Source organism: Rhinoraja longicauda, chromosome 13 (genome assembly GCF_053455715.1).
Source record: "Rhinoraja longicauda isolate Sanriku21f chromosome 13, sRhiLon1.1, whole genome shotgun sequence".
Lineage (NCBI taxonomy): Eukaryota > Metazoa > Chordata > Chondrichthyes > Rajiformes > Arhynchobatidae > Rhinoraja > Rhinoraja longicauda.
The window spans coordinates 15,572,111-15,594,068 of record NC_135965.1 but is presented as its reverse complement, the minus strand read 5'-3'; the positions used below and the strand labels follow the sequence as shown (position 1 = coordinate 15,594,068).

Here is a 21,958-nt window from a genome sequence, read left to right as displayed (position 1 = left end):
GCGAATAATCCAAGTTCCTCTGATCACTGGGGAATATCTCATTCCCTGCCACCATTACAGCAACCTTTAATTCAGTATTACACCCCTTTTTAGCTGTATGAACCCTGCTTCGATTGTTTAGTTTCGAGATGCAACATGAAAACAAGCCCTTCTGCCCACTTAGTCGATGCCGACCATCAATCACCTGTTCCCACTAGTTCTATGTTATCCCACTTTCTCACCCACTCCCTGGGCACAAGGGGCAATTTACAGAGGCCAATTAACCTACAAACCTGCACATCTTTGGGATGTGGGAGAAAACCAGAACACTTGAAGGAAACCCACACAATCACAGGGTGAACACGCAACCTCCTCACAGTCACCACCCGAGGTAAGGATTGAACCCATGTCTCTAGGCCTGTGAGGCTGCAGCTTAACCAGCTGTGCCACTACATGGATTGTGAAATATCCCTTTAAGAATTAGCTACTGAGATTGCAAATGCTCGGCTAAATATTGGCAGCTGCAAGACTTTATAATAGATCCAAAGATTGCACCATGACACATTGGGGCTTAACATAGGAGACCCAACAATGCTCTTCCGTGACCCTTGCATTTGAAGACCTCATTCTTTATGTGACTTCTCAGTCTTGGGATCACCACAAAGCTGTTATAAAAAATAGTGAAGTAATTTCTAGGCCAAGTGAAGTGCTTGAGCTGAACCAAGGCCTTTTTATAATGCTGCTCATGGGTGAGCTTTGTTGTAAATAGTGCGGATTACTGAGGTGTTCTTTTTAAGCCTCTTTAAAAAAAAATAAAAGGGAACGACATATGCACTAGTAAAAAAAATATTTTTGTACTGAAAATCTCCGGTCTCCACTTATCCACTTTATCTATTTATAAATTAACAATATAATCCTTTTTAAGTTGCAATTTTATGGTTCTTGGTTCTGGAGACATTTATTGCAATTTCCCAATTTCTGGATTGTGCATCATTAGTTTATTACCAGACCAGTATTATGCAGCCAAAGAGAGCAATCCACAGTACAGTACTTTGTTTCAAAACTTGCTAGTGAAATTTAATTCTGATTTTCAAAGACACATCTGAAACTGAATGGTGGTGCCAGTTTGCACTCGTAAAATGTGTACAAAGGAACTGCAGATGCTGGTTTATACTGAAGATAGACGCAAAGAGCTGGAGTAACTCAGTTCGGACTGAAGAAAGGTCCCAACCCAAAATGTCACCCATCCTTTTTCTCTGGAGATGCCATCTGACCCGCTGAGTTACTCCAGCACTTTGTGTCTACTGTTTGTGCTTGTAAAATTATCCCTTGTGTGGGGAAACGACAATCCTTAATGCCATTTAACAAAGTCTGGCTCTTGTCAGCCTGGTTTCTTGTGACACTAGACCCTCAACAATGTGGTTTGACACTTAACTCTCTGCCAAAACTTCCAAGATTTCTTGATGCTAGAGTATCAAGAGATATGGGGTTAGTGAAGGAAAATGGTAGGCGATCAGCCATGGTCACATTGAACGGTAGAGCAGAAATGTGGTTGTTTCAAACAATTGCAATAGAACTTGGGCTGCAATATTTTGAGGAAGAGAGGGACCTTTTATCAGTCATTCCCATATCCACAATGATTTATTTTTTCTCTTAAACATCTGTGAAACCTGATTTTATTATTAATAATATTGGTTTCCAGCCCTACTTTTCAATTTTGCTTACATTTGTTTGGTAATACCCCATTCTCTCCCAAGGTTATAAATTTTGTTTACCAGCTGCAAGAAAAAAAAAGTCTTCCAATAGCATCTCCTTTGAGCCATTCGAGCCTCTGAAGCCAGGATTCTAACTATGATGTATGAGCTGTCATTGGTATAGGAGCAAGATAGTGTGGGTTCTCGACATTTAAAGGAAATAGTGGAGGCATTTCTGTTATTTGGCTCCAAATCCTTTCTGTTCCTTTTATATTTTTCCATTTGAAGTGAGTTGCCCAAATGCGGAGGAAATGAGCAATTGGTGTCTGCACAGCTTAAGCAGTGTCTGTTATGATTGCCAAAGAAAATTAAGTTTGCTTAATCCAAAGAAATCTGAGGCTGTTTGGAAGTTTGTGGTGACAGAAACCTGGGAGTTTTTGTATTTGGCCTTTTCCAGAGTTGTGGATCTCTGAGAACAAAGGAAGTTGGGCATCCTGTTAACTCGGCAATTGGAATTATGCTCCACTCTGTATAAGATGCTATTTGTTTATTATTGTCGTCACTTGTCTCCGCTGAACCAATTGATGTCTGCTGGAGTTCAAAAGGTATCAAGCACTGGTTGAAGCACTTTTTCTCATGACATTCACATGATGATGAATGCTGCCATCCTCTTCATCTGGTGTGGGAGAGGAATCTGGTGGATGACATTAAGAATGATGGTATTTAGTCACAAAATGATGGAGTAACTCAGCAGGTCAGGCAGCATCTCGGGAGAGAAGGAATGGGCGACGTTTCGGGTCGAGACCCTTCTTCAGACTGATGTCGGGGGCGGGACAAAGGAAGGATATAGGTGGAGACAGGAAGATAGAGGGAGATCTGGGAAGGAGGAGGGGAAGGGAGGGACAGAGGAACTATCTAAAGTTGGAGAAGTCGATGTTCATACCACTGGGCTGCAAGCTGCCCAGGCGAAATATGAGGTGCTGTTCCTCCAATTTCCGGTGGGCCTCACTATGGCACTGGAGGAGGCCCATGACAGAAAGGTCAGACTGGGAATGGGAGGGGGAGTTGAAGTGCTCGGCCATCGGGAGATCAGATTGGCCAACGCGGACTGAGCGCAGGTGTTGAGCGAAGCGATCGCCGAGCCTGCGTTTGGTTTCGCCGATGTAAATAAGTTGACATCTGGAGCAGCGGATGCAATAGATGAGGTTGGAGGAGGTGCAGGTGAACCTCTGTCTCACCTGGAAAGACTGTTTGGGTCCTTGGATGGAGTTGAGGGGGGAGGTAAAGGGACAGGTGTTGTATCTCGTGCGGTTGCTGGGGAAAGTGCCTGGGGATGGGGTGGTTTGGGTAGGAAGGGACGAGTGGACCAGGGAGTTATGGAGGGAACGGTCTCTGCGGAACGCAGAAAGAGGAGGGGATGGGAAGATATGGCCAGTGGTGGGGTCCCGTTGTAGGTGACGGAAATGTTGGCAGATGATTTGTTGGATACGCTGGCTGGTGGGGTGGAAGGTGAGAACGAGGGGGAAAATGATGGTGCTTTATCTTTCTTTCCGTCAAAGCAATGATGAGTAATGGACTGCATGCTGTTGTCACCACTCTTTTGCCACACCCCATCCAATTCAGATATTTTCCAGACTCGGTACCCGTGGAGATGATGGAAAGCAGAAGTGGTGCTTACTTAGACTACTTGGTCTTAGACTAAGTCTAAGTAGGCATCAAGTTTGGTAGAGACATTGTAGGTTGGAAGCCCTGTTCCTGTGTACTTTCTGTGGTCTATTAATGGAGTCAATCAGTGTCTTCAAAAGGGAATCTGGTAAAGATGAAAAAGAAAATAACTTGCAGGACAGGGGAAGGAAATTGGGTGATTGCTTTTGTAGGAGCAAAATGTTTTTGTTTTTTTAAATCTCACTTTGAAACACTGGAAATTTATTATAAAATTATTATAAAAATCAATTTTCTTGGTAGAAATTGCATTGCAGAGGTGAGATGGTGTGCATGATGAGGTGAGTTTAACATTAAGTAAGTGCAGTGATGGGGATGAGAGATGACTAATCAGGGGGGCAGAGAAAGCAGCAAAGACAGCCCTGCCAATATTTTCTCTTTCGGGTGCCTTTCTAGTTCCCCTTTGAAGACACTGATTAACTCTGTTTCCACCACCCCTCCAGGCAGTGAGCTTCAGATCATATTTGACAAGCTGCTCCTGTTAAATCCATTGAAGTGGATTGTAAAATGCTTCTGCGAGCACTGCTTTCTCTGCCGCAGATAGATGATAACATAAATTCCATCAAAATTTGATTAAAAAATGAAAAACTGTTTTTTTGTTTTCTGGTACTTAAAAACAAAATTGCATGTTTGTCCTAACTCTGAAGGAGGCTAGTTGGCCCATTGGCTCTGTACCTGCCACCCATAGCCCAGACACATGACCCTGTCCCTTCCCCAGAGCCCCATGAATGTTTCTCCAGATTCTCTTTTGAAAGCATTGATAGTTTGATTCTGTTTCCACCAAATTACTTACATTGAGTTTCAGATCATTATTCTTTGCATTTTTTAAAAAGTATTTCCACCGATCCCCCTCGGTTTAAATTTCAAATTAGTGCCTTCCAGTTCTTAAATTATTCAAATTCCTTCTGAGAGCAATAAATTCATGTGCCTTTGTACGCATTAACTTGTTGAATTAAAGGTAACATGCCCGGATTACTCTTCCCACTCAAACCCCAACCTCTTCCCTTAATCTTATTCACTTAAACCACCTGTCCAATGTCCCCCTCCTGGATCAAACAGCCTTACTTTAGCTTTTTAGGGAGGTAAAGCATGGGAACCGGCCCATCCACTCCACGCCAAACAACAAACACCCACAAAAAGAAAACTTAGGAAACATTAGCAGAACAAATACATGTTCTATGAAGGGTTGGAATAATCTGATTGGATCATCAGGTTTGATAAACCAGCTTATCATATCTAGAGATATTCATGACTCACTGGAGAGGTGAGCTGTTGGCTGCAGGCAGGGAAGCCTTGAGTCTACATTACGATAGCAAAAATTCTACCCATTCCACGGAACAGAAATTCTCCAGACTCCAACTCGTCTTTTGACAAATTGTTCATGCAGTATTCTCTCTTGTTACAGTGCTGAGAATAAACATGTTTGTGCTTGTTACTACTCCTAGAAGGTGAAGGTGTCAGATTCCAATCTCTGCATAACGCTGCAGTGTCTGGCAATTGTGCTAAACTAAAGGCTCTCTGGCAATTCATGGATGCAGAAGGGAAAACCAGTTGTTATAATGATGCCTTTTACTTGTAGAATAGCTTGGGTAATTGCACTGTTGGTAAGTGTCTTTATTAAAATCTTATGCACCAGTCTATTCAATCACTTTCTATTACTAACTGTCATCCATAAATGGTGGTCTAGAGCAAAGGGGCAGAGTTATACAATTCTACTCTTCAGACCCCTTCTAAATCTCCAACCTTTGCCCTAAATCAATGTCCTCTAGTTTTATTCACTTCTGATTTTTATACAAGGATCTGCAGGGTGGTGCAGGGGTAGAGTTACTGCCTTGCAGTGGCAGAGACCCAAGTTTGATGCTAACTATGGGTGCTATCTATATGGAGCTTGTACATTCTCCCTGTAACCGTGTGGGTTTTCTCTGGGCGTTCCGGTTTCCTCCCACACTCCAAAGACTTACGGGTCTGTAGATTGATTGGCTTTGATAAAAATTGAAAATTGTCCCTAGTGTGTGGGATAATGCTACTGTACGGGGATCGTTGGTCAGCGCAGACTTGGTGGGCCGAAGGGCCTGTTTCCGCTCCGTATCTCTAAACGAAAAATTAGAGATGAGGACATGGAAATGGTCACAAGGGCATGTTGTGATGACAATATTTGAACTCTGCAACCAGCCACACAAAGATTAAATCAGTTGGCAAAAACTTGACAAAAGGAGTTCAGCATAGGAACGTGCAAGATCATGCACTTTAATGGGATGGAACAATAGACAGATTATTACCCAATTGGGGAGAGATCGTAAAAGAGTGGAGTGCAAAAGGATCTTGGTATTCTTGTACATGGAAACAAAGTTAGCGTGATGGTGTAGCAAGTAATTGAAAAACAAATTGCATGGTGGTCTTAATTTGCTCGGAGGTTGGAATTTTAAAACAATTGAGAAGTATTCACTAGGATGATAACATTTCTGTAATGAGGAGATACTGGATCCCCTTATCAGAAGTGAATAAAACTAGAGGACATAGATTTACGGGTAATGGTATGCGATTTAGAGGGTATCTGAAGGGGATCTTTTTGGCTCACAAGGTGACAAGTACCTGGAATGCACTGCCGGAGAGCGAGAGGTAGAAGCAGACTCCCTGACATAATTTAAGAGGAGTCTGAATGATCGCATGAATTTCTTAGGCATTGAAGGTTTAAGCCAAGTGCTGGAAGATGTGACTAATATGCTTCGGTGTTCACTGGTCAGTATAGATGTGGTGGGCCGAATGGCCTGTTTCCATGCTGTATGGTTCTATGACTAAGTATTATTAAAGTTTTGGTCTCCTAATTTAAGAAACGATATTCTAAGACTGGAAGCAATCCAAAAGAGATTCATTCAGCTAATTTGTGGGATGAGAAGGGGTGTCCTATGACAACTGGCGAAAGACAGTTAGACCTATACTTTTTGTTAGAATGAGGGATAATTTTACTGAAGCATATTTAAGTTAGTATGGGGACATGATATGGTAGATCATCGAGATGTTGCCGCAAGTGGGAAGTCTTGAAAAAGGGAACGTGGTTCCAAGATAAGGGAGGTGATAAGATTGACGGCCCAGTCATCAGCTTCACATGTCAACATTTGATCCAAAACAAAGTGAACAAGTTGCAAAAATGTTGAAAAACCAATGACTCCATCCCACGCAGTGCTGCAGTCTATTGGGGGCAAGTTGCCAGTGCTTGTCAACAAGACATTCAACCTCCACCATCTGGAAGGGGCAGGAGTTATGTGGGAATGTCAGCAACTTGAATGACTTGGGACATACATCCTCACTCCCCTTCCACTGAGCCATCATCCTGGATGTCTGAAGAAGGGTCTCGACCCGAAATATCACCCATTCCTTCTCTCCAGAGATGCTGCCTGTCCCGCTGAGTTACTCCAGCTTTTTGTGTCTATCCTGGAAGCCTCTATCTGTCAACATGCCGTCAACTGCTTCCTGACTGAGTACATCTTTGACGTGTCAACTGCCTGACTGCAAATGTAATTAGGGTTTTAAAATGATATTCACCAAGCTTTCAAATACAGGATATTTAGATGACCAACTTGAATAGAAATGTATAAATGAATGAATGATACTTTATTCTAGGATCAAGATCTAGGATCCTGTAGCCAGCAAGTAAAGCATGTTTGGAAACCTTGCAGTTCAGACTAGATCCTGAGTAGTGTGATGGGGCGAGGAGTTTACAGAATGCGCCGCTATCACAAAATCTATTTTTATTTTAAATGCAACAACAAATTTACTAATGCTGAGAAACAGATTCAGAGCAAAATAGAGATGATTCACACTGTAATTTCTTTCAGACAAGTCTTGCGATGTCCTTATTAGTTTTTGAGAGATGCAGATAATTCACTATGACAGTTTATAGGTACTTAAGAAAACTGCACTTAACAGGGAGTAAGTGTACTTTATAGAAACGCAGATTAAACTTGCCCTGAAACATTTGGCACGTGTTACAGTGGGGCATGAAATTCCTCAGTAGCAAATGTCAAGGGCCGACAGTTTGCTCACAGGAACCACGAAGGCAGAGCAATGGATACATTGCCCACCTTCATTCAATAATCAGTTACAATCACAGATCAGGAAGTAGTAGTTAAAGAAATACAACTATAGGTATTCAAATACCAGCTGGAGTTTAACAGATGTCTCGGAAGTACTCTCTCCGTTGACTATTTTACTGGCACATTAATAAATGCTTTCGGAAATCTGCAAAGATTTTTCACTTCTGGACATAAATCCTCGAAGTACCCAGCAGGTCGTCGCATTCTGTCCTTGTTCTTATTTCACCTTGCCAGCATTTACGATTGGTCCTTTTTTGATCTGCCTTTTAAATGTTCCAGTGCATGTTTTGAACAGACTCATAAAAATGGTCTCTGATGTTTCCTCTGTGGCCATCAGTTAGTGCATTGCACAAACTGGCTCCGAGCCATGAAGAGGCCGGAGTACACGGGTTCATTAAGTAATTTGCATAAAGTAATGTTTTTGTATTGCATCCTGGAATTCTGCAATACGAGTGACCTACTCTCCCCTCTGACCTTGCAATGCTGAGTTAGTTTTCGTGTTGATGAACCAACCACACAGTGGGAGGACTCCACGTTCCCTCAGCCTTGCACCAATGGTAACAGCTTGGCCGGCTCCTGTAGCTTTGTGACCGTTATTGACTCACTGCAGAGAAAGCACAGAAGTTTCATCCCAATCTTTGTTTCCACTGTGCTTGCAGAGGAAAATTAATGTCATGCAAATTTTGAGGTATTTTGATCAGCAGAGCTCTGACTATGTCATTCATTGACTGAGCGAAGAAAGAGTTTGTGAAAGAACGTGCGTGCCTTGCTGTAATGAGTAGAGGAAGAAACCTCTGAGGAGGAAATTGGCAGGGAAAAAAAAAAGCATTGTGCAATGAGGAAATTAGATTGACAGATTTATAGACCTTGGGGCAATTAGACGATGACACGAGGAAACATCCAACCAGCCAAAAGAATCGTGTTTTAATCGGGTCCCCTCTCCTCCTAACTAACCGTCAGCAGACAAATACAAGCCTCACCTGTCCAATCTTTCCTTGTAAAACAAACTGCCTGTTCCAGCGATATGTTAAGTAAAACACCTCTGAACTGCTTCAAACACTGTAGGTGATAGTTACTCCTTCCTAAAATAAGAACAATCGACCAACTACTCCACCAATAGACCAACTACAACCATACAGTACTCCAGATGTAATTTCCCCCAAGTTCCTCCCTCTTTCTCCCAATTCCTTATTTGGAGGATGTTTTATGTAACTCCTCTTGCGAAGACTGATGGCAAATATCTGTTTAGTTCAGCTGCCGTATTCTGTGTTCTACTACTTATTCCCCAGCCTCACTTTCTAAGGGGTCAGTGCTCACATTGCTAACTTTAAAAAAATAATATCTCTACCTTCGTGAACACTCCCCTGCATTGTGAGGTTTCACGAGGAATCATTTAGCACCCCTGCTCAAAGCTCGGGCTTAATGAAAGGGAGACTTAAGAAGTAGACTGGACACACGCCAGACAGCACAGAACTGGGCCTCTGAGCTGCTGCTTTTTGAAGAGGAAGATTATTGAAAATGCATTACCTGCAATAATGTTTTAATTTGGTGGAGTACATTTGAAAGAAAACTTGGCTCAGTCTGAAAAATATGTTTGCTGCAGGCACATTAGCCTAGACCAAGTCTAAGACTGAGCATTTCCCCACCATAGTTTTCTGGCTCCATTTCTGTATTTATTGAAATGTTTATTGGCAAGTATGTGAAGAGTAAGGAAAACCCTCAAAACTGCCATAATGTGGAGCGAAAACCTGAGTTCTACATCAAGGCCCTGATCAACTTTACAAATGATGTAGTTTTCTTTGAGGTACAACATGGCAACAGGTCTTCTGCCCACCGAGTCCATGCCGGCCATTAATCCCCATTATCCCACTTTCTTATCCACTCCCTACAAGGGACAATGTTACAAAGACCAATAAATTTACAAACCAGCAAGTCTTTGGCATGTGGGTGGAAACCAGAGCAAACCCACACGGTCATTAGGAAGAATGTGCAAACTCCACATAGACAGCACCCAAGGTCATGATCGAACCTGGATCTGTGATGCTGTGAGGCAGAAGCTCTACAGCTGCCCCACGATGACACCACATGCAGTTTGTTCTTGTGGCTGATTGCATTAAATCTCCTTCCTTTGTCTGAAAACTGCAACCCCATTGACTGTGCCTCCCCAACAACATTTTCATGAATTGAATCAATAATTGCTTGTTTCCACCCTTCTTCATCATCACCAGAAATAATTTTTCTTCCACCCCCTGCATATTCTGAAAGTTCTACAAAAATCCATGTCCTGCTACTTTGCAAAAACCAACCACCTATGCAGATTAATTGTGCACGTTCACAGATATCCACCTTTACTGCTCCTTCCCTACGATACCACTCATGGGTAAGACAGTGAAGGAGCAACAGTGCTTTTCTTTTTACAACTCAATATGGGGAATATGAAACTTATTGGCCTCGGCTGTTATGGGGTATGGGGAGAAAGCAGGAACGGGGTACTGATTGAGAATGATCAGCCATGATCACATTGAATGGCGGTGCTGGCTCAAAGGGCCGAATGGCCTACTCCTGCACCTATTGTCTATTGTTAAGGCTTGCAAGGTGTTTGCTTTTGCCATTGGTCCACAATTTACCTGCATATCTTTTTTTCTCTCCTGGCCTCCAAACATGAAATGGCAATATACGAGCATAAAAATGATCCATCCTAAAGCATAAGCATGCTTCTATCCATTTTCCTCATATGCTGCCTGACTTGCTAAGTTTCTCTAGCAGTTTGTCTTTTACTCAAGATTCCAGTTTCTACAGTATCTTGTCTCTATTGTTTTTCTCTGACAGCTGATATGCAGCAGAGTGATGAAGACACCCCTACCTCTCTGGATTAGACATTGTGAAACTCCATTTTCTAATGTGATAACCAGTTCAAAATTGCTGTTGAAAATGTTGTTCAATAATCTTTTTAAATGGTGTGTTAACTAATTTGATAAAGATGTTTTTTTTTTACTTTTGTAGGTAGAACTGCTACTCAATACAAGTATTCCAATTTTAATAAATCTTCTAGTTGCTTTATTTTGTCAGTTTGGTAGAAGCACAAAATTCACGGAACTTTATCTAAGTGTTGTCCTTCGGTTGCACCCTACTTGTAAGGTAAATGGCAACAGACACCAAGTCTAAAACTCAAAGGCATAGCTTTAAGGTGAGATGAGAATGATTACAGAGATATGGGGGCAACTTTTTTCACACAGAAGGCAGTGTGTATCTGGGAGTGGTAGAAGCAGGCACAATTAAGATATTAAAAGACACTTAGACTAGGTACATTGACAGGAAAGATTTGGAGGGATTATGGACCTGGTTGCAGGTAAGTGGGACGAGCTTGGTTTAGCAACGATCAGCATGGACATTAGAAACATAGAAACATAGAAAAATGGGTGCAGGAGTAGGCCATTTGGCCTTTCGAGCCAGCACCGTCATTCACGGTGGCGCAGCGGTAGAGTTGCTGCCTTACAGCGAATGCAGCGCCGGAGACTCAGGTTCGATCCTGACTACGGGTGCTGTACAGTACGGAGTTTGTACGTTCTCCCCGTGACCTGCGTGGGTTTTCTCCGGGATCTTTGGTTTCCTCCCACACTCCAAAGGCGTATAGGTTTGTAGGTTAATTGGCTGGGCAAATGTAAAAATTGTCCCTAATGGATGTAGGATAGTATTAATGTGCGGGGATCGCTGGGCGGCACGGACCCGGTGGGCCGAAGGGCCTGTTTCTGCGCTGTATCTCTAAATCTAAATCTAAAAAAAAATATGATCATGACTGATCATCTAAAATCAGTACCCCGTTCCTACTTTTTCCCCATATCCCTTGATTCCTTTAGCTCTAAGATTAAAATCTAACTCTCTTGAAAACATCCAGTGAATTGGCCTCCACTGCCTTCTATGGCAGAGAATTCCAGATTCACAACTCTCTGGGTGAAGATGTTTTTCCTCATTTCAGTCCTACCCCTTTTTCTTAAACTGTGACCCCTGGTTCTGGACTCCCCCAACATCGGAAACATTTTTCTTGATCTAGCCTGTCCAATCTTTTAAGAATTTTATGTTTCTATAAGATCCTCCCTCATCCTTCTAAGTTCCAGTGAATACAAGCCCAGTCGATATATTCTTTCATCATATGTCAGTCCCACTACCCCGGGAATTAATCTGGTGAACCTATGCTGCACTCCCTCAATAGCAATAATGTCCTTTCTCAAATTAGGAGACCAAAATTGCACATAATACTCCAGGAATGGTCTCACCAGGGCCCTGCTGCTGGACTTCCTTGCTCCTAACTCAAATCCTCTTGCAAAGAAGGCCAACATGCCATTAGCTTTCTTCACTGCCTGCTGTATCTGCATGCTTACTTTCAGTGACTAATGTACAAGCGCACCCAGGTCTTGTTGCGCCTCCCCTTTTCTGAATCCGACACCATTCAGATAATAATCTGCCTTCCTGTTCTTGCCACCAAAGTGGATAACCTCACATTTATCCACATTATACTGCATCTGCCATGCATCTGTCCACTCACCCAACCTATCCAAGACACCTCGCAGCTCACACTGCCATCCAGCTTTGTGTCATCCTCAAACTTGGAGATGTCGCATTTAATTCCCTCGTCTAAATCGTTAGGTTCTGTAGCTCTAGGAATCTATGATTCTACCCTTATTCCATGTAACTGAGCTTCTCACAATATAATATATCCAGCTGAATGTTTCAGCTCTTTGTGCTTGTAATTTGAGAGTAATATGCCAGACAATGAGATTCTTGCTGAGATCTGATCAGCATTAATTTCGCTAAGAAATGGAAGACCGAAAACCCACGCGTACATGCACGCTAACACCTCCTATTCTTATTTTTCCAGTTACGACGTTCTGTTTGCCAGTGGGCCTGAAGAATTGCTGACCAAGTTTCAGCAGTTCAATCACAAAGTGGTTTTTGCTGCCGAAGGACTTATCTGGCCAGATAACAGGCTTGCGGACAAGTATCCCAGTGTGCGCAGTGGAAAGAGATTCCTCAATTCAGGAGGTAATATCTACTTGAAGTATTTGACTGCACTGAAAAATCCAACCATTGATAAAACCTTTGGATAAACATTACTTTGTTCTTGGATGACATAATGGTTACAAGTCACTCTAATACATTGGAGTTCCAAGTTAATAAGGTCATAAAGTGATAGGAGCAGAATTAGGCCATTCGGCCCATCATGTCCACTCCGCTATTCAATTATAGCTGATCGATCTCTCCCTCCTAACCCATTCTCCTGCCTTCTCCCCATTACCCTTGACACCGTGCTAATCATGTCTAATGGCAGGGGTATGATCTGATTGAGTACTCTGCTTTGCTAACAAAGTGAGAGCAACAAGACTTTAAAATGTGATCAAGAGCATCATTGTGAAAAAAATCACAATATTTTTTCAGCCAGCCAACAGTAGAACATTAGTATCCGACTGAATTCTTTCTCTGTCACCTAATTTATCCACTACCTCCTAAATGGCGTTGACAACTTGCACATGTACTGTTTATTGACACATGGAATAAAACAGGGAAGAAGGCATGGGTGGCACAGTGGTGCAGCCAGTAGTGGTCCTGCTTCACACCTCCAGCCATCTGGGTTCAATCATTAGTTTTAGTTTAGTTTATTGTCAATTGTACCGAGGTACAGTGAAAAGCTTTTGGTGCATGCTAACCAGTCCGCGGAAAGACTATACATGATTACAATCGAGCCATCCACAGTGTACAGATACATGATAAAGGGAATAACGTTTAGTGCAAGAAAGACCAGTGAACTTTAAAAATTAAAAATAGTCCAAGGGTCTCCAATGAGGTATATAGTAGCTGTGGCTCTTACCCTGCTTCTACTATTCTGTACCTCTTGCATGATGGGGGAGGAGAAACGAGGATGTGACCAGGTGAGACTTGTCCTTGATTATGCTGGTGGCCTTATGGAGGCAGCGTGAAGTGTAAATGGAGTCAATGGAAGGGACATTGGTTTGTACGAAGGTCTGGGCTGTATCGACAATTCTCTGCAATCCTGATCTTGGGTGTTGTATGTGTACAGTTTGCAATGAGGGTGAGGTTAATACCCGTGATGGACGTGTGAAGTCCAAAACTGAGAGCACCAAAATGTGGCTATCAGCCATAAGACCAATCAAAGTATTTCCTTTTATATTCCTTTTTTCCAAGATGTGATCAGAAGCTTCCATACACAAAATTTGGATTGATATGCATAATGCATCTATATATTTGGATATCTGTTTTGCACTACAAATTAAATCTGGCTTTCCCAACAGGATTGACTTTCCAAAAACGTAAAACAGATTTTTTTTGTTGTTGTCAGGATTGGCTGGAAGGTTGTGGCAATTTTGGGAATGAAATGCTCTAACTTCCTGGTCAGCAGCAATTGCAATGAACTTTAGTACTGAAACAAAGGTATCACAAAATGCTGGAGTAACTCAGCAGGTCAGGCAGCATCTCAGGAGAGAAGGAATGGGTGACGTTTCGGGTCGAGACCCTTCTTCTGACTAAAGAAGACTTCTTCAGTCTGAAGAAGGGTCTCGACCCGAAACGTCACCCATTCCTTCTCTCCTGAAATGCTGCCTGACCTGCTGAGTTACTCCATCATTTTGTGATACCTTCGATTTGTACCAGCATCTGCAGTTATTTTCCTATAGTACAGAAACAGATCATCATCTCAACTGGTCTTTGCTTGTGTTTCCCCTCTTAAAATATTGTTATCCTGTTCCTATAGCAATTGTTGCTACTGTAGTCATAGCACTGAGTTTGTGGATTAACATTCCTGTACACTGTAGTAAAGGGAAACCTTTGCTCCTTAGTCTGCCTCATAAAGCAGGATTTGTGCCACATTTGGAATGGTCATTTGTATTTACTTCTATTGCAAATTTCACAAGTCGAGTAACCGAAGCAATATTCTTGATACCAGTCATTTTAATAAATCCAGGTGAAAATCACTCAATTAGGACTTGGTTCTAGTGCTTTCTTGGATAGACATAAAATGCTGGAGTAACTCAGCGGGTCAGGCAGCATCTCTGGAGAGAAGGAATGGGTGACGTTTTGGCCCTTTACCAAACTCAGAGTCAGGGAAGGAGTGATTTTATGGCACAGGTAATGAGAAAACGCTATCAACAGCTCCTCTGTAGGGCTCTCTGTTATTTCACCACCAAACCATTAAAAAGAAGAGGATGTGTTAGTTTTGAAGTGAATCCATAGAATGCAGGAGTCATTGTATTGAATAATAGTTGAAGAACCAATAAAAGATTGACACATTGCTTTTTAAAAATCTTACTCGTCCGATATGGATTGGTTCCAAACTTGGAGCTCAAAATGGAGACAGAAAATAATAGTAAAGGTTCTGTTAAGCATAATGATCAGTTTTGATGCATTTATTATCCCTGAACGTATGTGACTCCAAAAGATCTCTTCTGTCATTTGAGGATGTATGTAATTCTCCAATAATGCAGGATATAAATGGGCAATTGTGGGTGTGTGTGTGTGTGTGCATATAATCTAAACCCCAAGAGACAGTGATATAAGCTCCAAAAAGACAGTGCTGGAGTAACTCAGCGGGTCAGGTAGTATCTCTGGAGGACATGGAGGTGCTGCCTGACCAGCTGATTTAAGACAGCATTTTGTGTTTTTTGCACAAGAATCCAGGATCTGCAGTTTGCTGTGTGTACTCAGGCATTTCTCTTTCCTTTGTATCCATTGGAATGTTTGTGAAGGCAAGAGTAGGCATCAGCAGAGACTGCAAAAGGCAGAGGACTCTTTCCAGCTGCAAGCACTCCATGACCTTGACATAAATATCCATCTGTGCTCTACTCTATACTCATGACTGTGTAGCCAGAAACAGTGCAAACTACATCTTCAAGTTTGCTGATGCCACCACCATTGTTGAATGAATTACAAATGACAATGAGTCAGAGTATAGAAGGGAGATCGATCGACTGACCAAATGGTGCCAGCACAAGAGCCTGCCTCTCAATGTCAGTGATGCCGAGGAATTGATTGTGGACTTTGGATGAAGACCCACAAGCCTGTCTATATTGATGGAACAATGGTAGAGAGAGTTGAAGCCTTCAAATTCCTGGGCGTGTATATCTCTGAAGATCTTTCCTGGACCCAACACATTGATGCAATTATAAAGAAGGCCACTCAACATCTCTATTTCCTTAGAAGTTTGAGGAGATTCGGTATGTCAACAAATACTCTTGAACTTCTGTGGGTGTACAGAACAGAACATATTGACTGGTTGCATCACGGCCAGGTTCGGCAACGTGAATGCCCAGGAGCAAAGAAGACTGCAAAAAGTGATGAACACTGCCCAATCCATCATGTGTTCTGACCTCCCCACCTTCGAAGGGATTTACAGGAGTCAATGCCTGAAAAAGGCAGCCAGCAACATCGGAGACACACACCACCCCTGGCCACACACTCATTCACTCCTCCATCGGGAAGCAGATGTAGGATCATGAAAACTGTAATGTCCAGGTTCAGGAGCAGCTTCTTCCCTACAGCCATCAAGGAATTGATTGAGGGAGGAGGGAGGGGGAGCAAGGCAGGGGGGAGGGTAGGAGGGGAAGGGGGGGGGAGGAAGGGAGGAAGGGAGGGGGAGAGAGGGGGGAAGGGGAGGGTAGGGGGGAAGAGGGGGGGGTGAGGGTGGAGGGTGAGAGGGGGAGGATGGTGGGGAGGGGAGGGGGGAGAGAGGGGAGTGGAGGGGAGGGGGAGTGTGGGGGGAGAGGGAGTGTGGGGGGAGAGGGGTGGGGGGAATAGGGGAGGAGGGGATGTTGCACCATTACAGGAGTGGTTTGGGCCCAACGGGTCCACTTGGTCGAGTATAACAATAAAATTCCCTTGACTCTTGATCCCAGAGGACCTATAGTGCAACCAGAAATACAGTTGCAGGCTATCTATATTAAGTAATGATGAGAGTGTGTAGTTGAGATGCAATTCGCATCCAAGTCAAAATAGATTTAACTTTCCTAGGATGCAAATTGAGTGGTATGATGCTTCGGTGCACTGAAAAACACAGACAACAATAATAATATTATTGATGCTCTAGCTTCTTTGGCAAGGCTGGCTGACACCTATTATTTAGCAGCCTCTAGACTGGCTCCCACCATGTACAATACATCCATTTGTCATGCTGAATGTGTGGTTTAGAGATGTCACACAGTAATTAGAAGTGAGCCACATTGCTCTGGGACTGGAGTCACGTGGGGACCAGATGGCTGTCCTTCCCAATAGAGCAATTAATAAATCAGTCGAACGTTCCTGTGGCTTCATGGTCATTTTTTATTCCTTGGATCAACTTTATATTTCCTTTTTTTTTAAACTGAATTTAGTGCCATGGTGGGATTTGAACTCTGGATTATTAGTTCATTATTATAACCACTAAACTACCAAATATTTAGGTTCCCGGTTTTCTTTATTGTTTTCTACTGTAATCTGCCCAATTTAACAGGCCCTGTTAATCACAGACCAACATGCCCCATCAATACTAGTCCCACTTGCCATATCACGTTAACCTTTCCTATCCATGTACCTGTCCAAATGTTTTTTAAGCATTGTGATCGAGGCATGTCACTCGTTATCCCAAATAATTTTAGTTAAAGGAACTTTAGCATCCGTTTGCAGAAGGGTTCCGACCCAAAACATCACCTCTTCAATTTCTCCAGAGATGATGCCTGACCCGCTGAGTTGCTCCAGCACTTTGTCTCGCACAACATTGCGTCTAGATTCTAAACTGTGTTTGACACAATGCTGGATCCACTGGTACCACACAATATTCTGTGAATCTTCCTTGGAATGATACTTCCCAACCACATGTCAGTGGTCAGACTTTGGCAAGGTTCCAACAAAGGCTGCCTTAGTTTTCAGTAATTTCTGACGCCAAGCTGATGTAAGCACTTTTTCCCCCACAAGAAGTTACAGTTTGAGTCACAGTGTGAAGGAACCTCATTATATTTAACAATCATCTCTTGCCTGCTTGTTTAGATTACCTGTGACTGAGTGCATCTGACCTCAATTAGCCTGAAGTGACAAATCCTGGCATTTATTAAACTAGCATTTGTAATATCTTGATCAAAATTTTCCAGTCGTAATATTTTAAAAGTAGATATTTACAAAGCAGAAACCCAGTAGCCACGAATCCTGACTTGGACAGAGATGTTTCCAATTTGCTGTTGTAAATGCTGTACACTGTTTGCAAAAATAACACTAATCAGTACAGTGTGTCTTGCTTATTGTCTGTGTTCCAAAGCAACAAAAAAAAATCTCCCACTTTTTGTTCACGTTTTAATTAGTACATTAAGTGTCTTTTTGTGTTCACTTGTTTACTTGTTCCAGATGTTGGCACGTCTGCAAGATAATGCTTGTCATTTCTGGTGCGGTAATCTTTCAGTCTTTCAGTTTGTGTAACTGCGGCACAGACCCTGCATGAGATTAGTATGTTGAATTATTGCAGGTGATTTGAATCGAAAGATACTTATCACAAAGGCAATCCTGCTCCCAGCTGAGTAAACTGAGAGACTTCCAAATGCAGTTGATTGAGATCAGCGAATGTAACACACACAGTAAAAAATGAATCTGTATATCTGTGAACACTTCCATTTAAACCAGCAGCACAGTGGTGCAGCTGGTAGAGCTGCTGCCTCACAGTGCTAGAGACCGAGGTTTGATCCAGACACGAAAGCTGGAGTTACTCAGCAGGTCAGACAGCATCTCTGCACAAAAGGAATATGTGACATTTCGGGTCGAGATCCTTCTTCAGACTGAAGAAGGCTCATGTTCCGAAACGTCACCTACTCCTCTTCTCCAGAGATGCTGTCTGAACTGCTGAGTTACTCCAGCTTTTTGTGTCTGATTCTGGGTTGACTGGGTTCAGTGAGTTGGAGGGAAGTCAAGGTGTTCCAGGCCATTTGCGTCATCGTGCCATTCAGCTGCACATGTACTCTTTACTAGTGGATGCTGAGAAAATTGTATTTCACCCAAATTTAGTTGCTAAGCTAAGAAGCAGGTTTAGGACGAATGCCCAATCAGGTAATCACCAAAATGGTGAGAAACAGGGCACACTTACGTTTGAAACACAGACCTATATGTAGGGTTGCCAACTGTCCCATATTAGCCGGGACATCCCAGATTTTAGGCTAAATTCATTTATCCCGTACGGGACCGCCCTTGTCCCTTATTAGGCCCGGGGGGCGTTGTAGGCCCGGACGCTGTAGTTCCGGACAGTGTAGTAGGAAAAAAACTGCAGATGCTGGTTAAAATCTGTGTACTTTCCGGACAGTGTGGGTTCAGACAGTGTAGGTCCGGAGGCCCTGGCGCCGGCGAACAGAGATTGCGTAGCAACCCGCCTCCCGTCCCGGGCGGCCGCCATTGGCGGAACGGGAGCACGTGGCCGCTGTCTGGGTGAGGTCACGTGGGACGCGGGGCGGTGACGTCAACTTGTCCCATATTTGGGAGTGAGATAGTTTGCACCCCTACCTACATGGATCCCAGCAGCAGCTGCCCACAGAGGTGGCGGCTGCTATAACTTTGTCACTGAGAGTTGCAATGTAAAAAAAATCTCTCTGCATGGCTGGCTCAGCGAATGTAACAGACAACGGGGTGATCACTGGTCCGAGCGAACGCAGTGGGCTAAAAGGCCTATTTCCACACTATGTCTAAAGTCGATGGTTGTAGTTTCTGTCGGTATGGCAGTAATAAGTGTTGGCGTGTTCGTGACGTTGTCAAGTGCACAACTGGTGCCGGTAAGCTGTTGGCAGCACTGAGGTGAGAATTGCAAGTAGTTCCCAATCCGGTTTCATGACAGGAAGCAAACTCTGGAACAGATGATTTAGTTTTGGGTCAAGAGTCTCTTAAACCCAGAGAATCTCTAGACAATACAGCCTATAAAATGCATTACACCTCTCAATAAAGCAGGGTGGATTCTGCAGCAAGGAGAGCATAAATAAATTTCAGACATTGATTCTTTGCAATGTGCATGTGAAATAGTGGAGAACAGTTATTGACAAATCACATATGGAAAGTCAATCTAGTAATTCACAGTTCTGTGGTTTGCAGATTTTCTAATTGTCAGCCGTGAAATTAACTGAAGGCTCTTGTTTTAAATGTACTGTTTCTGCACTCAGTACTATTGACAACAACATTACATTGATACACTGCCTTTAACAACTAAAGCATCTCACAAAACATCTCAAGTTTGCACTCAAACCAAAACAAGTTTCAATCTGTCATTTATTTCCCTCTGTTTTCTCCAGACTTCCTAAAGCCGTTGAAGGAAGCTTGTGATTTTGAATGTTGATTTTTATTTTTGCGTGGAATGGCATTGCACTCCAACCTTTGTATCTTTTTCAGGTATTATTGGGTATGCTTCTTCCATTAATAGCGTTGTAGAGAAATGGCAATTGCAAGATAATGATGATGATCAACTTTTCTATACCAAAATTTATGTGGATCCTGTGAAGAGAGTGAGTAAATCATAAAGTGTAGAAATTAGATTGAGGTTGCAAAAACGTAGCTACTAATGTTAATAATTCTTTAATTATTTTTTATGCTGCATTACATAGCAATTATAATGATTTCTCAGGCTTGTTATGGTACCTGAAGTTCCTTTTGATTAATTTTCTTCCCTATATTCTTCTAGGTTGCTCTCAACATAACATTGGATCACAAAAGTAACATTTTCCAAAATCTGAACGGAGCTGTGGGTAAGCTCACCTTCTACCAGTCGTGGCATATTTATGTGTACCCAGTATTGAAGGACCTGGCAATTATTATTAAGTTTCTCTCCCAGTATGTATTTACCCCATCAATCCGAGTAATATATTTTGGCTCTGTCAACGATTGGAATTAACTTACTAAAGTGAAATGAAGCTTTGAAAAGGAGCAATATTTGGCCAAACATGCATCTTTTGTTTTAGATTGGTGTAAATAATTTTGTACTGGTCTTCATAATTTGACAGAGGTCAGTGCAAATTTCTCTGAGGTTGCTTCTACTAAATCTGAGCTCCATTTCTACTCCAATTCTGGTAAATAAATAGTAGACCTGCACTGTTAAACACCTACATATGACAGAGGGAAAGAAAGCCCTGGGGATGGTTGGTAGCTTTTGTAGTGTTAATTTGCAGACCTTTTATTAGGTTTTCGGCCTGCCATTTTGGGTTGATGGGGAAGATCCTTGGAAATGCCCGAACATTATTGAATTATTTTGGCTAATTGAATAATATAACTATTAATGTTTTAGTAGGTTATACTTTACATCATGTAGTTGAAAAGTGGACAATCATAATACTGAGTTAATCTACTTATCAGTTGCATTTAAAGGAATAATGATTTAACTAGTGAAATGTAATACATCAGTGAGTTATCTTGCAAAATTCTTGCTGCTCATCCCATATTCCAGCACCTGCAGACTTTCCTGTCTCCATTTTACTGGTCCACTTTTGTTTCCTTATTCCAGTTGCACTTATGACCATTTGATCATCACACTACCACGGGCCACTTGCATATACAGTAATAGTGTTTACTATGTACATGAAAACTGGTGTACACCTTCTAAAATTATCTTTGTTTCCATTCTTCTTCCTTTGTAGATGAAGTAGAGTTGAAATTTGAACCAACCAGGGTCAGAACCAGGAACATAATATTTGACACATTGCCTGTACTAATCCATGGCAATAAACAGACCAAAGTATGATAAATACTTCTGTTAAGTATATTAACTGGAGTGATTAACCTATTTGCTGTTTACTCCTCTGGAGAAGCTACACAGGCTGCTTCCCAGGTGAACAGGACAGGATGACCATTTTTTGTACAGCATTTTTTTGCCTGTGGCACTTGGATTCTGCGAGACACTTATTGCCTACTTCTGTTCTTGTTGATTCCTGTTCCATGTGGGCAAACCACTAGGGAGTGCCGGACTTCGGAGAGCAGCAGATGCAAACTTGCGTCGTGTCGTTAATAGAATCTGCCTGACTTGCTGATTTTCACATTCTGGAAGAATAAATTGCGTCCTGTATAATTGACTTAGAAGTAATGCACTCAAATCCATTCTACTGCATAACTTGTTGCATCTGAACAGATTTTTATAATTTGCAGGAAGGCATGCTTATTTTCAGTTATTTAATTTAGATTTTTGCTTACTTATCTTTGCCCTGAATTTGCAAGGGTTGACTTGATCATCTGTTATGACCTCTGCAAAATTGCCAGGTAAATAATGCAATTATGTTAGTGAACAATTCACATCTGGGGCAATGACTAGATTCTAATTATCTCATTTTACGAATTCCAAATGATGGCCTGTTCATTGGTTATACGAGTCCCAAACCCGTGTACTTATGAAACAAATCCCAGCAACTGTGGAACTTGTGCTTTTATTTCAACAATTTTGTTTTATTCCCCTCCATGTTTGTCCTGAAGGTATATTGGCTTGTC

The 21,958-nt window shown here is 42.3% G+C and overlaps 1 protein-coding gene across 2 annotated transcripts in view; it reads left to right on the top strand.

The window, feature by feature from the left end:
- Positions 1–21,958, top strand: part of LOC144599479 (procollagen-lysine,2-oxoglutarate 5-dioxygenase 2-like) — a 121,017-nt gene that overhangs the window by 50,424 nt on the left and 48,635 nt on the right. For both annotated transcript variants that reach the window (XM_078410433.1, XM_078410432.1), the window contains exons 4-7: positions 12,366–12,529; positions 19,880–19,992; positions 20,169–20,232; positions 21,118–21,215. In XM_078410433.1, coding sequence (XP_078266559.1) covers positions 12,366–12,529; positions 19,880–19,992; positions 20,169–20,232; positions 21,118–21,215 — 439 coding nt within the window. The remainder of the gene's footprint in view (positions 1–12,365; positions 12,530–19,879; positions 19,993–20,168; positions 20,233–21,117; positions 21,216–21,958) is intronic.